General features: G+C 40.9%; 1 protein-coding gene across 2 annotated transcripts in view; it reads left to right on the top strand.

Moving 5' to 3' along the window:
* Positions 1-16,827, top strand: part of DDR2 (discoidin domain receptor tyrosine kinase 2) — a 162,583-nt gene that overhangs the window by 124,187 nt on the left and 21,569 nt on the right. For both annotated transcript variants that reach the window (XM_060134332.1, XM_060134321.1), the window contains 7 exons: positions 264-366; positions 1,854-2,085; positions 2,399-2,546; positions 2,937-3,042; positions 7,041-7,224; positions 12,423-12,666; positions 16,010-16,072. In XM_060134332.1, coding sequence (XP_059990315.1) covers positions 264-366; positions 1,854-2,085; positions 2,399-2,546; positions 2,937-3,042; positions 7,041-7,224; positions 12,423-12,666; positions 16,010-16,072 — 1,080 coding nt within the window. The remainder of the gene's footprint in view (positions 1-263; positions 367-1,853; positions 2,086-2,398; positions 2,547-2,936; positions 3,043-7,040; positions 7,225-12,422; positions 12,667-16,009; positions 16,073-16,827) is intronic.

Genomic DNA, 16,827 nt, shown 5'->3' with positions numbered 1-16,827 from the left:
AGAATAAATCAGCACATAACAGTATTGTCAGAGTTTGGACCAAAAGATAAAGTTAGCTGAGGTTCAAATGCTTGGAAAATTGAACGCTAATAAGTTTGGAGGCAGGGCCAGGAAGAAAAGGCTGAGAGAGTCATAGCGGTCAAACTGGGGTCATAGAGGGGCCTAGTCCCTCTTTCCTGTCTAATAATCAATTGCATTCTAGCTGGGGGTCTCTGAAAATAAAAGGATTTCCTCTCTTTTCTCTTTGGTTTCTCTTGGTTCAGCCATATGCCGCTATCCTCTGGGCATGTCGGGAGGCCACATTCCAGATGAAGACATCACAGCTTCCAGTCAGTGGTCAGAGTCCACAGCTGCCAAATATGGAAGGTGAGAATGGTTGCCTCAAGAACACCTGAGTTCTGGGTTGGACAGAATTACTGACTCCAGGTCTAAGGAAGAAGCGTGGTACTTGGTGGGAGCTGGTGGGAATGGGGGAAGGACATCAAAGTGGACCTGCTCTGCATGTTTTCAGGTAGAGAATTTGGGGCCCGGCAGCACGTGCTGGTCTAGCAACCTCACCCTAACCACAGGGGCCCTGGAGCCACACCACCCACAGCAGGTCGGCTTATTGATATGCAGTGCACTTTCTTTATCTCACGTTCTCACCATGAGCTACTGCAGGAAGTGGACTACAGTGGTACCTATGAAAAAGTGCAGATTAGGTAGGTCACTGAGAGTTAGGAGACATGGCCCTCTTCTCAGTGGGTGTTTGTGAAACATCAATCACAGTACAAGGCATCAAGGCCTTAAATAGACATTGAGGCATCCAACAAATTCTCCCCTCCTCTCAAGGATACCTCACATAGAAGGGCCACCCTCATCCATAAACAAAGTGTGTTGGGTTTCTTGTGGTCTAATATCAGGGGTCCTTTAAAGCAATAAACTATTGCTTGTCAAAAATTATTGTCAAAAACTATTCAGCTTGTTAAGAAGTAACCTTCTTCCTGGAATCTAGTTCTTTTGGTGTAAAGCATTGATTTCTGTTAAAAATGGAATCATCCATAGGAAAAGCAACCCTGTAAACCTCCTCCATGATTTCTGGCTTAGTGTATGCAAGATTAGAGTGATGTTTGGTGGGGTTGGAAGGGAGCAACAATGAGCAGGTGCCATCTATGAGAGAAGGCACATTCCAGGGAAGAGGGAAAGGGGTAAGAGGGTCCCAAAATAAGCCTTATAATGATTTCACAGTTTTGTTTGTGGGTAGCTCAGCCTGGAGGTGGTAAAATGAAACCAGATTATTTACTATTCCCTGACATACTCTTACCCCTCACTTTCACCATAGGTTTCCATGGCTTTTTGCTGAGCTGCCATGTTCACCCTGCTGGTTAAAATTCCACTACATTACACAACCCACACTGCAGGTCTTATGATTCCTCCCTCCCCACTCTTATAACTTGATATCCAGGCAAGGAATGGTTAGCCTTGTTATGCTGAGACTGAAAATGGGGGCTGGGGGTGAGGGTGGTAAAATAACTCAGTGGGGAATAGAGGGTAGGAAGGGTTTCACTGCATGGGACCTCCCTTGAGATCACTAAATCAGGATGGGAAATAAAGGCTCCATGTCATCTGAAGGCTTCTAGCTCCCTGGTGGTGACTGTCTTTCTGGGTTTCATGGTGCCCCAGGAAGAGGGAACTGACCACAAGTGGGTACTGTGGTGACAGTCAGACTGGTAGGGAGAGCCCAAAAAGTCCATCTGGACTGGACTCCCAGCCTGCTGTCTCTCTTCAGCACTGGGCAGCTGCTTGCTGGGGACTGGTAAATAACTCTGTGGTTTCGTGGTTCCTTCCTCTACCCCCAACCCTCGTCAACCAAGGCTGGACTCAGAAGAAGGGGACGGAGCCTGGTGTCCTGAGATTCCAGTGGAACCTGATGACCTGAAGGAGTTTCTTCAGATTGACTTGCACACCCTGCACTTTATCACTCTGGTGGGGACCCAGGGGCGCCATGCAGGGGGCCATGGCATTGAGTTTGCCCCCATGTACAAGATCAATTACAGTCGGGATGGCACTCGCTGGATCTCTTGGCGGAACCGGCATGGGAAACAGGTGAGAAGAAGACACATTCAGACCCTGGGATGTCTGGGACCATATTTTGACTTGGGCTAGAAGAGGAAGTACACAGGTTGTCTATGTAGGTATGTGTGTCTGCAGACCTGGGATGCCCTTGTAAATGTGTGACCCAAGATGAAGGAGGGTGGGGTGGGGGGCACACATAGGGATATCAAGGCTGCTGAGTGGATACATTCTGCTCCTTGAATTAAAAGGAGAGGTTCCATCAAAGAGATTATGACTTGGGGAATGAAGAAGGGTCAGCATAACTTCATAGCATCTTCTCACTCTTTCTTTTATCTCTTCTCAGGTGCTGGATGGAAATAGTAACCCCTATGACATTTTCCTAAAGGACTTGGAGCCACCCATTGTGGCCAGATTTGTCCGCTTTATCCCAGTCACTGATCACTCCATGAATGTGTGCATGAGGGTGGAGCTTTATGGCTGTGTCTGGCTAGGTAGGTCTCTAGAGAGAGCGTGTAGACCTTATTAAAAACCCCGGCCCCTGGGAAATAAAGGCAATCAAATCAGAAAGAGGAATTACTTTCACCAAGAATTTCACTGGAATTACTAATCACCAAGAAGTGATCCCTTTTGGTTAGAGTAAAGAAAGGAATATTATTCATCCACCCAGGACTTGGTGCCCCACACCTGGCATACTGCATTCCAAGTCACTTTGCTGACTGCTGCTGAGGAGTACTCCCTGTGTGCCCAGATTGAGTCCTAGGTGGACACATTGCTCAAGATTGCAGTCTTGAAGCCTCAGGTAGTTCCCTGGGATAGTTGTTCTGAGCAGCAGGTGCATCTCCTTCCCAAAGGCACTGACACATCTGTGTTTCCTTTGGCAGATGGCTTGGTGTCTTATAATGCTCCAGCTGGACAGCAGTTTGTACTACCAGGAGGCTCCATCATTTATCTGAACGATTCTGTCTATGATGGGGCCGTTGGGTACAGGTAAATTCTGTATTGTTCTGGGAACAATAATCAATGACTCAATCAGTCAACTAGCCAATGTTTATTTAGCCCTTATACTAGGCATTGTGAGATAAATTTAGACGAAGTAAAATATGTAGTCTTTATTTGGAAGGAACTAAGAGCCTAGTTTGGGAAGACAAAGTAATCAGAAGGAAAACAACAAATTATACAAAGTAAGGGCTAAACTTTGTGGTATGGCTCTAAGTACGGTAGCCATAATTTTTGACCCTCAAAACAAGATGTGTGGTCTGACAAAAATAATAGCCTACTTATGGAAACAAAGGGACAGAAGATTTGAAGTTACAAGTATAATAAACTGGACAGGTAAAGAAGTTCAGAAAGAATGAACCCCAGAAATGTAAATGCTTTAGAAATTGTGAAAAGAAGGAGACTATTAAGGCTTACAATAGACAAGAAAAGATTCTAGGATGAGATGATAATTGGAGCAGAGGAGGTAGGTAGAGGGGAGCAGAAGAAGGGAATCAGGGATGAGGACCAGAATGGCCTGACTGTAGCAAAAGCTAGAACTGGGAACAGCAGAAGGGCCAATGGATACATGAAATGAACCAAGAGGGGGCCATGGTGAAGTATGTTCAGATACAGAATGAACTTAGGGTTGGATAAGAGATGTTCCCACCTATCCCAATTCACTCCAAGTCTTGCCGTTCTTCTTCTACCCCACTTCAACACTTTTCTCTCTTAGGTTAATCTTTGTCTGCAAAGATTGAGCCTGGCAGAGAAGTTAGACCATAGTGAAGTCCACACCAGATGGTGGAGGTTGCTGGTGGTTGAGAGAGAGATTATTGAGTCTCAGGAAGAGGAGTGTGGAATTACAGCACTTCCATTGTCTTGGGTGTGAAGAATAAACTGCTGCCCTCCAGCTTCCATGCCTTGTGTGAAGCTTCCATGCCCCACTCATCCAGTCTTCTATTACTAATCACTTCCTCTCCATCTGCTTAGTCGCTGTTCTTCCCCTTTTACATAATCTGTCTTGGCATCATTTCACTTAGCCACACCCAACTGCCATCAACTCAAGGCACAGAGGAAATCAGAGGTCAATTGAATTCAGTTTAGTTTAGTGAGTGTTTGCTAATCAACTGTTACTATGTGCAAGGAATTTGGTAGGGATTCAAATATAATAAAGTCATTGGTCCTACCTTTAAGAAGCTCACAGTTAGGAATGGGGACTAAACCAGGATATAAATTACTATGATACAAGCATAAGAGTAAGAGATACACAATGAGTGCTTTGGGATTCAAAGAAACAAGGAAGCTATAGAAGGAAAATAGAGCATTGGGAGTGAAAACACCTGGATTCATGTCATAAAATTATTTCTGTTTGCTATGAGGCTGAAGTGATAAAAAAAAAGTATATAAGGAAAGCATTTTGTAGAGATAATGTGCTATATACATGTAAGTTATTATCTGATTGGAGGACCAGTTAAAACATAATAGAATAGAGGAAATCTGAAATGACCCCAAAGGATGGGTAGAACTTTCACAGGCAAAGAATCTTGAAATGGCATTTTAGGCAGAGGGAATACCATGATGACAAAAGAATCATGGTTGTAAAATTTAGGGGAATGTCTGGGAAAGATCAGCAGTTTAGTTAACCATGGGCCATATTTATGTAGCAAGGCAGTAGATTAGAAGCATAGCAAGGCGGATTTTGTCATATTTTGGAGGAACTTGAATGTCAGGACCAGGAAGAAGAGGGGAGGAGGAGTTGTTCTTTACCAACATCATCAACGCAATGTGTCACTGAAGGTTTTTAAAGCTGGGGAAGAGCATGATGGGAGCTGTGCTTCAGACAGATTAATCAAGCTGCATTCAAAGGTTAGATCTGAATAGGAAGGGAGGAGATGAGGGGGACATTTTCTAATTCCAAATTCTGTCAGATGAAAAGAATTAATGACCCAGGCCATAATGCTGACTGTGGGAATGGGAATGAGAAAGATACTCATTTAGGGAATATTTGTAGTCTGATTGGATACAGGGGGCAAGACAGTAATGTGAGAAAAAGAGTTAGATGAAACAATAGTCTAAAACAATGGAGACAACATTTATTCATTCAACAAACATATTTTGAATGCTTATCATGTGCCAGGGACTCTTAGTGGATATGGAAGAGAAGTATAATTGACAGAATTGGGAAACCTAGGTGAAAGACTTAGTTTAGAAAGGGATGATGATGGATTCAGTTTGGAATATAAGTTCAAGGGACTGACAGGACATTCAAATAGAGAAATAAGGCAGGTAACTGGAAATATGCCTCTGGATGAACCCCAGAGGAAAGATAACAAAATAATCACAGAGATTTAGACACAGCCAGCTTCCACCTAATAATTGAGGTCATGAGCTATCTAGCTGGGGGGTGGCTAAGTGATGAGATACAGAGTTACCTAATTCGAGCTCTCAGGAAATAAATAGTCATAGTAGCAAAAGTTACTTATTTAAATTTTAAAAAAATTCTAAAAGTAATATATACTGTTGTAGAAATTCTAACAATTCTAAAGTATATGAAGTAAACAGGGAAAGTTTCTTTCCTTATTGATTAAATTTTGATGAAAGAGAAATTGAATAAGCATTCCTTCTAATTTGTACTGCTTTTCTGAAGACTTTCATGGGGATTTATTTTTCTGGGGATAATGGGAAATATATTCATTGCAAGTAAACTTATGTTCTCCTAGCCTTCTGATCTGTAGAGAGAAGAAAAAGATGGCAAAACCTTGGAAGGGAGATCCAGGCTCTGGTCACTGTGGATAAGGCCAGTCAAATTTTATAATTTGCCAAACATTTTTCAATGAACAAATATATTTAAAAATGTACCTGTAAGGCTGGCATAATCACTCTTAATCCTTTTTTTTTTTTGGTAATTCACAAATTTTACATAACATTGGTCTGCCTATAACCTCATGGGTCATATAGATTATTGCTTGAGTGTGAATATCCCAATCTCTTCATTTGGGAGACTCTTGACATATCTTCCAGAGCTCGAGGAGAGAGAAGTTCCACACGATGGGTTCTTGTTCTGTCCCTCCATAAACAGAAGGAAGGAGGTCTCTTTATGTTCTTCACATAGTCAAATTAACATCAATACACATCCATCCCACCCAGCAGTCAGGCTTCTGGCAAACTCAACCATTCAAACAGAGCCTTACACTCGGAAGTGAAAAGGGTGCCAAGCTAGAAAATAAAACGAAATCCAGTGCCTGAGACTCTCATGTGGTCCATGCATTTTACTCCATGAGTAAATTCTTCAAATGTAATTCTTCAAATGTATTTAAATTTACTCCATGAGTAAATTTAAATGTATTCTTCAAATGTAATTAAAGTTAAATGTAAATCAGTATTTAAATTTGTTAGAAGTTACTTTTTCCCCCTTTTGTTTGATATCGAATCAAGTTGTTGGAGATGTGGGGTAGAAGAAGGCATGACTGGCTTCCCTGGATTTGATTCACTGAACAATGACAACATGCAGTCAAAGTAGAGTCAGAAAAGTTTCCAACCAGCTCTGGGACCATTTATTTAGCGATGAGCAAGTGCCACCATGTGCTGTAGTATTTGTTCTATGCATTCATTCATTTACTCCTTAATGGATGAATTAGTCAAATGCATTTGATAATATTGAATCATTATATAAAGACTTGTTAAGTATATAAGAACAGGTAAGGATACAATAGATCATAGAAAGCTTTTCATATAAAATGATTTTAAAAAGGTGTTTCAAAGCTTTGCTATTATAGAGTTAAGCATCAAATAGTTTGTAAAATTCATTTATATGAAATTCTTAGTTCTCCACTGATGCAGGATAAATGAGTCAAAATATACTGGATTTTTCATAATTCTTCAACCTCCGAGATAATCAGCTCTTACAAAACCTGGGGTGAAGAAACTGGGTAAAAGCTCTTCCATGAATATGTAATTAACTCCAGGTTCCTCTCTCCCTTTTCCTTCTCCTCTTTTGGCTTGAGCAGCATGACTGAAGGGCTGGGCCAATTGACCGATGGGGTGTCTGGCCTGGATGATTTCACCCAGACCCATGAGTACCATGTGTGGCCAGGCTATGACTACGTGGGCTGGAGAAATGAGAGTGCCACCAATGGTTACATCGAGATCATGTTTGAGTTTGACCGCATCAGGAATTTTACTACTATGAAGGTCAGTGGAGTTAGGCGTAGAAGCCAAAATCATGGTGTAGGGAAAAAGCATGCTGGAAAGAACCCTAGGGTGGTACCAGCAGAATGGCATTCAAGCACATATTCTGCTGCTAACTAGCTGCACGCATTTCTTGAGTCACTTCATCTGTCTGGGCTTGTTTCTTCATTTGTAAATAAGGATGTTAGATTAGGTCACTGTTTCACAATGTATTTGGCTGTTGTTGTTGTCTCAACACCAGAGTGGACATATCCGTTATGCAAAGTGGGCACAGTGTCTGGGACCCACGATACTTGTAAGGCCCATGGAAATGGGCCTTTAACTTCTTTTACTGTCAGAATAAAAGAAAAGAGCCTTAACGTTGAAAGTTTTTACCTTTTTAACAAAACAGTTGTAAAATATAATTTTAACATATTTTCTGTGGAGGGAGTGGCCCACAAAGGCAGTAGTGATGAGGGCCCTTGGAAGTCATTCCATGGCCCTACCCAGCCCTCTGCAGGGAGGGGACACACTCTTACCAGTAAGCGTGTCTCATTGCAGCTCTGATTCTCAATGGAAGAAGAAGGAGCTTTGTATTTTGAACCACTTCCCATCCCTGAGTGTTTCCTCCATGCCCACAGCACTAAGAAATCACGACAGAAGATCCCATACTGTTCTGTTCCCAGAGTTCTTTGTTTCCTATCTATTATCATTTATCTGTCTATGTGTCTGGTTCTCTTACTAGACCTCAAGCTCCTTCTCAGACTCTGCTTTCTGGTCTTTGTACCCAAGCGTCTGACACTTAATATATACAGGCTCAATAAATGTTTGCAAGTGAACAAATGATATACTTTATTGCCTACTCTAGCCATTTATGGTTATAAATATCTCTGCCACCTGGGGTAGAAGGAGGAGGAGATATGATGAACATCAGTAGGACACTGAGAATATAATAGTATTTTCCTAACTATAAACAGAAACTTGAAGAAGGACTGGGGCCAGGCAGGAGGAATCACTGTGACTCCTGGCTGGGCCACCATCCGGATTCTAGACCTCAGGCCCAGGGTTTCAGTTTGTCTTCTCTGTGGGACCTCCGTGACTCTTTGCCCAGTCAGAAGAGTTGGTTATCCAATGAGTGAGATTCAAGGGTGAAATGAGGTGGTTTTTCTAAGGCCTCAAATGTAAATTATTAGGTTTTTGGGTTTGTTTTTTCTGAAACACCATCACCCAGAAGTCTGTATTAAAATGCAAGTATTTTACCTCAGGGAGAGTAAAACAATAAAAAAAAATTAATGTCTTAAATGCAATAGCAGAAGTTATTTTATCAGTTAACTATTACAGAGTAGTTAAGAGTGAGTAGGTAAATTTCATTGAGTACTTGGATGGAAGCTGAAAGACCTGGGAGAAGCCCAGACTGGGTGTGCTCTGGAGAGAGGTAAGTGCAGACCATGAGAAGAACTGGAGGGGGGGACTTAAGGCCTGATTTCCATTTTCTCTGGGGTAGGGCCTTTCAGGAGAGCCTACCCTGGATGTAAGGGTTGAGGACCTTTCCGTTGGTATGGTGAGTTTCCTGATACTTAGCTCAAATGATAGTTTTTCCTTTTTTCTTACTCAATCCCAAGTATGTTTCAGAGAGAAAGGAATGGAAGAAAAGTCCATGCAGAAAGTGACCAGATTAGACGTTAAACCTGAATTCTAGGTTCTGGGGGTAAACAGATGAATAAGAAATGGTCCCTACCTTGGGGCAATTTGCAGTTCAGTGGGGGAAGACACTATTTATTTGCAAAAGAAGATATGTAGAATGACATGGGGACACTGAAGAAGGGAAACTGTATCATTCCCAATAAATAAAAATTTGTTATTCTTGGCACAAACCTGGAGTCAAAAAGAAAATGCATGTCTACTACATCACTCTCACATGTTAAGATGATAATATCACCTAGTTGGATTAATAGCTATTAGTTAAATGATGAGAACAGAAGGATCAACACATACCCAATCTGCCAGTGTGTTGCTCAAAATGGCTCTTGGGAAGTTGTAAAATGTGTGTGAGATCGTGTGTTAACACATTATTCTTTACAGGTTTGGGGGGGGGCGTGGAGGGAAATATGCCCAATAACAAAACTATGTATGCTTCAAGGAAAAATTTATTTGTATTGCTGAATAATGTGTATACCCAATATGTACCTATGAACATGTGTATCAATTCATTATAGATCATTGGGAGAATTTCTAGTCACAAAAATAATAAAATGTATTTTAAAGTCCCCATAAAGTTATAATATTTGCTCAATTGACTTTGATCTTCCTGAGTCCCCAGGAGCTCCTGTTTAACTAGTTTATCACAGATCAGAATTATTCAAAAGCGTATGTCTGCATTTAGAAGGTGCCAGAAACCTCTCAGGAGCTGACTCAGAGCTAGTCTTCTCAGGACTAGCAGGCCAAGCAGGTGTCTACCATATTTTAATTTTTCTGAGACAAATGAAAAGTAAAAGACGACTTTCAGGTCACTGAAGTCTTCTAGAGAGTAGTTTTTTACTTCTTAGGCAAAGTACTGCGTATTTCCCTCCCTGCTCTGATTATAGTTAAAATACAGCATTTAAAAGAAAATCAACAACCCAATCCAAAAATGGGCAGAAGACCTAAATAGACATTTCTCCAAAGAAGATATACAGACTGCCAACAAACACATGAAAGAATGCTCAACATCATTAATCATTAGAGAAATGCAAATCAAAACTACAATGAGGTATCACATACCAGTCAGAATGGGCATCATCAAAAAAGTCTATAAACAATAAATGCTGGAGAGGGTGTGGAGGAAAGGGAACCCTCTTGCACTGTTGGTGGGAATGTAAATTGATACAGCCACTATGGAGAACAGTATGGAGGTTCCTTAAAAAGCTAAAAATAGAACTACCATATGACCCAGCAATCCCACTACTGGGCATATACCCTGAGAAAACCAAAATTCAAAAAGAGTCATGTACCAAAATGTTCATTGCAGCTCTATTTACAATAGCCTAGAGATGGAAACAACCTAAGTGTCCATCATCGGATGAATGGATAAAGAAGATGTGGCACATATATACAATGGAATATTACTCAGCCATAAAAAGAAATGAAATTGAGCTATTTGTAATGAGGTGGATAGACCTAGAGTCTGTCATACAGAGTGAAGTAAGTCAGAAAGAGAAAGACAAATACTGTAAACTAACACATATATATGGAATTTCAGAAAAAAAAAACTGTCATGAAGAACCTAGGGGTAAGACAGGAATAAAGACACAGACCTACTAGAGAATGGACTTGAGGATATGGGGAGGGGGAAGGGTAAGCTGTGACAAAGCGAGAGAGAGGCATGGACATATATACACTACCAAACGTAAGGTAGATAGTTTGTGGGAAGCAGCCGCATAGCACAGGGAGATCAGCTCGGTGCTTTGTGACCGCCTGGAGGGGTGGGATAGGGAGGGTGGGAGGGAGGGAGATGCAAGAGGGAAGAGATATGGGAACATATGTATATGTATAAGTGATTCATTTTGTTATAAAGCAGAAACTAACACACCATTGTAAAGCAATTATACTCCAATAAAAACAAAACAAAACAAATAAAATAGAAAAGAAAATCAAATCCACAAAGCATTTAGAAAATGAAAAATTACATATATCAAAACAAATGGGATACATATAAAACCACACTGAATAAAATTCATGATACTGAATACATTCTTTATTATTTTTTTAAATCTTTATTGGAGTGTAATTGCTTCACAATACTGTGTTAGTTTCTGTTGTACAACAAAGTGAATCAGCCATATACATACATATATCCCCATATCCCCTCCCTCTTTAGCCTCGCTCCCACTCTCCCTATCCCACCTCTCTAGGTCATTGCAAAGCACTGAGCTGATCTCCCTGTGCTATGCTGCTGCTTCCCACTAGCTGTCTATTTTACATTCGGTAGTGTATATATGTCGATGCTACTCTCACTTCGCCCCAGCTTCCCCCTTCCCCCCTACCCCATGTCCTCAAGTCCATTCTCTATGTCTACATCTTTATTCCTACCCTGCCACTAGGTCCATCTGTCTAACATCAAAGATAAATGCATAAACCAATTAATTAAAGTCAGAAAACTATAGAAATGATCATAAATCCAAGACCTTATTTTTGGAAAAATAGAAAAAATTTTACTGTACAAAAGAAAAAATAAATTGAAAGAGATTCTGAAACATATATATTTATATATAAATGCATTTTAAAATATATTCTATTTATTACATAAATATGTTAAGTCCACAGGAGAATGAAATCCTATGCTATTTACTTGCATTCTAGAAGGATTCCCAAAACATCTGTAGGAAAGATTATTACCTTCCCCACAGGCTACTTATCCAACACTTTGCAGATTTCAAAACATCTGAAAAATGTATTGAAGCTGTAGTTGGTATTTCTTTGATTTTGTTCTTAGCCTTGTTCCATTTACTTGTGTTCAATAAACTAGAACTGTTAATTCATCCCAAGGAAGGTACAACAAAAAAGCTACCTTCCTAAAGGCCTTTTTTTCTCATCTCAGAAAATATCTATGAGGAAGATTTGAGGCTTTCATCAGAATGGCTTTACCTAAGCTGAATTTAATTAAGAGAGATAATTAAGTTTTGTGTCTCTGGCTGACAAATGCTAATACCCGGCAGTGGAAATGAGATTTCTAAAGAGAAAGATGAAATTATATTGGATTGTGTATTATTTCAGGTTTCTCATCGAAACCTGTTGAAAGAAGTGGACTGGCTTTGGAATGTACATAGGAGAAAGTAGTTCAGAATAGCTCCATTCTGGGCAGATAGCAACCGTGGTTGAGAGGACTGGAGTGGTTGGGTTATAGAGCAGAGAGAGTTCAGGGCAAGGAAGGAACTGAGAGGATGCTGGTCCAGCCCTCATTTAACAGATAAGGACGCTACTCCCAGCAGCATGCAGTGAGGTAGCCAGGGGAGCACAATTGCAAAGAGGTGACTGGGATAGCAGCCCAGGTTTTATAAGGTATCACTGCCACTGTGAGATTCCTAGAAGGGAAAAACGCAAGACTGCAGAGCACCAATTATTCACCAAGGGTGGTGATCAGAGAAATTTGGCAAGTCTAAGATCTTACTGGGTTAGGTTGCAGTGTGTCCCTAGTGCCACCCAACAGGGTCACCCTGTCACTCACATGCCTTTTTCTCTGCCAGGTCCACTGCAACAACATGTTTGCCAAAGGTGTGAAGATTTTTAAGGAGGTACAGTGCTACTTTCGCTCTGAAGCCAATGAATGGGAACCTAACGCTGTCTCCTTCCCCCTTGTCCTGGATGACGTCAACCCCAGTGCTCGGTTCGTCACGGTGCCCCTCCACCACCGCATGGCCAGTGCCATCAAGTGCCAATACCATTTTGCTGACACCTGGATGATGTTCAGTGAGATCACCTTCCAATCAGGTTGGGAGCTCGGGGGCCCCTTAGGGAACTGGGAGCAGGGTGGTGAAGGAGGAAGGCAGTGTCCAGAGCTTCTCACTGGCGGGTGTCTGAAAGGAGGACGGTTGTACAGGTGGCTTCTCATGGGTAGATAGAGGGACTCTTTTCTGCGACTAGTGTAGTTGTGGAAGGGTAGGGATGAGGATGTAGAAGTGGACAGAATGTTTACTTGGCTCTCACACACATTTGTCTAAAAGAGATGTAAGATAAAGGATTAAAGAAAATGAGTACAATGTGTTAAAACCTTTATGTAAATCAAGCCAGTTAAGGGGAAGAGCACCTAAACATTATTAAAATATTTAAATGAAGATGTCTAAATAAAAGTAAAGAGAACAATAAACCCCCATCCATCACCTAGCTTTACTAACCATTGATTTTTTTTTGTCATGCTTGTTTCCTTTATCCCTCCCTTTTTGGTGTAGTATTTTGAAGCAAATCTGAGACATTATTTGATTTCACTACTAAAATTTTAGAATACACCTGAGAAAATAACATTACCTTCATAATAATGCCATTATTACATCCAACAAATTTATTAGTAAATAATTCCTTAATATAATATAATAGCCAGTCCACATTCAAGTATCCCTGATTATCAAATAGTGTCTTACTACAGTTGGCTTGATTGAATTAGGATCCAACTAATTAGGCCCTCTTGGTGTATTTCCTTTATTATATTACTAGGTGGTATCTCTGTTAACCTAAAACAGTTTTTTAAAAATAATTCCATTCTGGTTTTGCTGATTACTTTCTGTGGTGTAATTTTACTGGAGCTTCTATCCTCTGTCATCCTGTGGACTGGTGGTTATATCTACAGGTGAACTTGATTCAAATTCAGTATTCATTTTTGCCAAGGATTTTTCATGGTTAGTGCTGTGTACTCTATGCTGAACCTCATCATGGGGATGTTACGTTAGAATCTCTTACTTTTAGTGATGCTAAGATTGATCTCTGGGCTCAGGTGGTTATCCTTTCATTGAAAAGTTCCCAATGACCTTTCTCCTTAGGTTTTATCCTCCATTGATGACCAGTGCTTAAATTATTTCATTAGGAGTTGCTAAATGGTGATTTTCTAATTCTTTTACTCCTTCTGCATTTATTACCTGAGTTTCTTCTGAATAGGAGAACTATTCCCCATATGCTTGTTAACCCTGAAATACAGTTCATGTTGGAAGGGCAGCATACATAATTAATTTTTTCATCAATTTACAGAGTAATGAGTCAATGCTCTAGCAATCTTCAGTGGTATCTAATAGATTTTATTTTGGTTTTCATCCTCACTAACATTAAAGAGGACACATTTTTAGAGGTGTGTTTAAAAAAAGGATTTTTTAAAAATTTACTTATTTGGTTGCGCTGGGTCTTAGTTGCAGCAGGCGGGCTCCTTAGTTGCAGCTTGCAGGCTTCTTAGTGGTGGCTCGCCAGCTCCTTGGTTGCAGTACATGTGTTCCTTAGTTGCGGCATGCGAACTCTTAGTTGCAGCGTGCATGCAGGATCTAGTTCCCTGACCAGGGATCAAACCCAGGCCCCCTGCATTGGGAGTGCGGAGTCTTATCCACTGTGCCCCAGGGAAGTTCCCTCTGAGGATTTAAATCTTATGACAGGATTCTTTACCTGCCTTAGAGAAGCATCCATCTCTTAATCAAAATAGAAGTCACTAAGTATTATATATGTACAGTTGACCCGTGAACAACATGGGTTTGAACTGCACGGGTCTATCTCTATATGGATTTTTTTCCACAGTAAATATTACAGTACTACACAATCCACAGTTGGTTGAATCCATGGATGCAGAACCTCGGATATGGAAGAACCATGTACATGGAGGGCTGATTTTAAGTTATATGCAGATTTTCCACTGCGCAGAGTACTCAGTGCCCCTAACCTGCACGTTGTTCAAGGGTCAATGGTACATCTCAAAGAGGAATATAATTACTTAATTCAGTACAGTTTCTTCCTGAGAATCTCTTCTTTTTTATTCTACTAACCAGAGTCCTTTTAGACACTGTCTTGAATCTCAGTCTTAAGGATTTGACTTTACAGCACTTATCTAATTGTTCCTTGTATATCTCCTTCACTGTTACTTCCTCTTTATACCATATACTACTTACAATGAACATGTGTGCATTCATGCATAAAACATTATTGAGCATCTACTATATACCATGCACTGTCTTATTTATTAGGTTACAATGACAAACAAGACAATGCCCTTGACCTAAAGGTGCCCAATGTTTCATAGAAGATGGATGAGTAAACTTAAAATATGAAACACTGTGGTATGTACTAAATGATATAGGCACTGGGTACTACGTAGACAAAGAAGAAGTAAATCCAAATCAGACTTAGGCAGGAGTATATTATTTGGGGTAGGGTGGGCTACTGTAACAAATACTCCAATAACTTATTATTGCTGCCTAATTATTATTTATTATTACTGATAGTCTTTGCATATTCTAATTCTTGACCCCCTTGATTAGACAAGCCAGAGGGAAGAATTAGTTACCAACATCAATCTGTCAAATACACTTTTGGGAGCTAGTCCTAGAAGCTTCAACATCACTGTAAAGGGTACTCTATTTCTAAGGAAGAAGGCTTAATTTATAAATTAAAGAGCTAGGGGCTTCCCTGGTGGCGCAGTGGTTGAGAGTCCGCCTGCCGATGCAGGGGACACGGGTTCATGCCCTGCTCCGGGAGGATCCCACATGCTGCGGAGCGGCTGGGTCCGTGGGCCAGGCCCACTGAGCCTGCGTTCTGCAACGGGAGAGGCCACAGCGGTGAGAGGCCCGCGTACTGCAAAAAAAGCAAAAAAAAAAAAAAAAAAAAAAGAGCTAGGACTCTGAGGCATAGTGAAAACTCTTTTGTAAAACACTGTAATTTCCTTGAAGGGAAAGCGCATCTGAACCCTATGTCTGTCCTATGTCTACTTACCCATTGTATTCTCTCTACTTACCTGTCCTATGTCTACTTACCCATTGTATTTTGTTGAATTTGGATCTCACTTCCTATGCATGATTCATGATAATGTGTGGTCACAGCCCTCTGATAACTCTCTTTAACTTTTTTGTACCATGACACTTAGTAGGTAATAATTGAAACAAAATTTTTACAAAAGAAAAGTTGCCCTTACTATTTAGATGAATGGCAATATTTTTTACTTAATATATTATATGATTTAATTTCTAAGAAAGGCTTGTAGCAACCCAGTAAATCGATTTCACAAAGTGCTAGCTTACAACCTGCCTTCAGAAAAACCACTACCGAGCTGTCTTCTTCCCAGCTCTGACTCACCCTTGTTTTGTGACAGATGCTGCTATGTACAACAACTCTGGAGCCCTTCCCACATCGCCTGTGGCACCCACAACCTATGGTATGTATGCTTCTTGGTTATAAAAATTAAGTTGAAGGGACCTCCTGGAGGATGAAGAAGGGTGGAGATTTGCAAAGGCTTGATTGTGTAGCAGGCTTGATACCAGGTGGCTTTCAATGAAGAGTAGCTCTGGAAAGATAGGACAGACCACCTCCAAAGTTAAGGGCCCAACCTCACTCTCTTCCCTGCTGGTCCATGTGATTCTTCTGCTGAGGCAGAGTCTGGAGCTGTTCCAACTGCTTCTTAGAAGTTTGGGAAGCTTGGAGCCAAAACAGGGAAAGGGCTATTTCTAGGTGAGACCCATTGTAGGGATCTCAATGAATGAATGGAACAAAAAGCTAGTCTCTCCAATTGGAGAGAAATATGGAAAAGTGTATGCATTGCTTCAAACAGTCACTGGCTGTATAAGTCAGCAATCTGGGAAACACGTGATCAAGTGTCTCCAAAGAGGACTCTCAGCTGCCTTGGCATGTCTCAATGCAGAGTGAAACTGATTCTTCACCTGTTTTTCATGAGGTGTGATTAGGGGCTGTGGTATAAAGGGAGCAAAATTTTGGGAGGAATGGAAAACCTCTCCATTATCCAGTCTAATACATGAGGAAGAGGAAGCTACTGTCCCATGGAGGAGGGCTGTAGGATATAAGAGCACAGGAATACAAGAGTAGCAAGACCAAGTGTTAAGTGGCATCTTGTGGAATTATCCTGAAGGAATAGGTTCTGCCTTCTTATCTCTAGTCCAAGCCCTTATGCTCTTC

Source organism: Lagenorhynchus albirostris, chromosome 2 (assembly GCF_949774975.1).
Source record: "Lagenorhynchus albirostris chromosome 2, mLagAlb1.1, whole genome shotgun sequence".
Lineage (NCBI taxonomy): Eukaryota > Metazoa > Chordata > Mammalia > Artiodactyla > Delphinidae > Lagenorhynchus > Lagenorhynchus albirostris.
The sequence above is the reverse complement of the archived record's forward strand: the minus strand, read 5'-3'. Positions and strand labels throughout refer to the sequence as shown.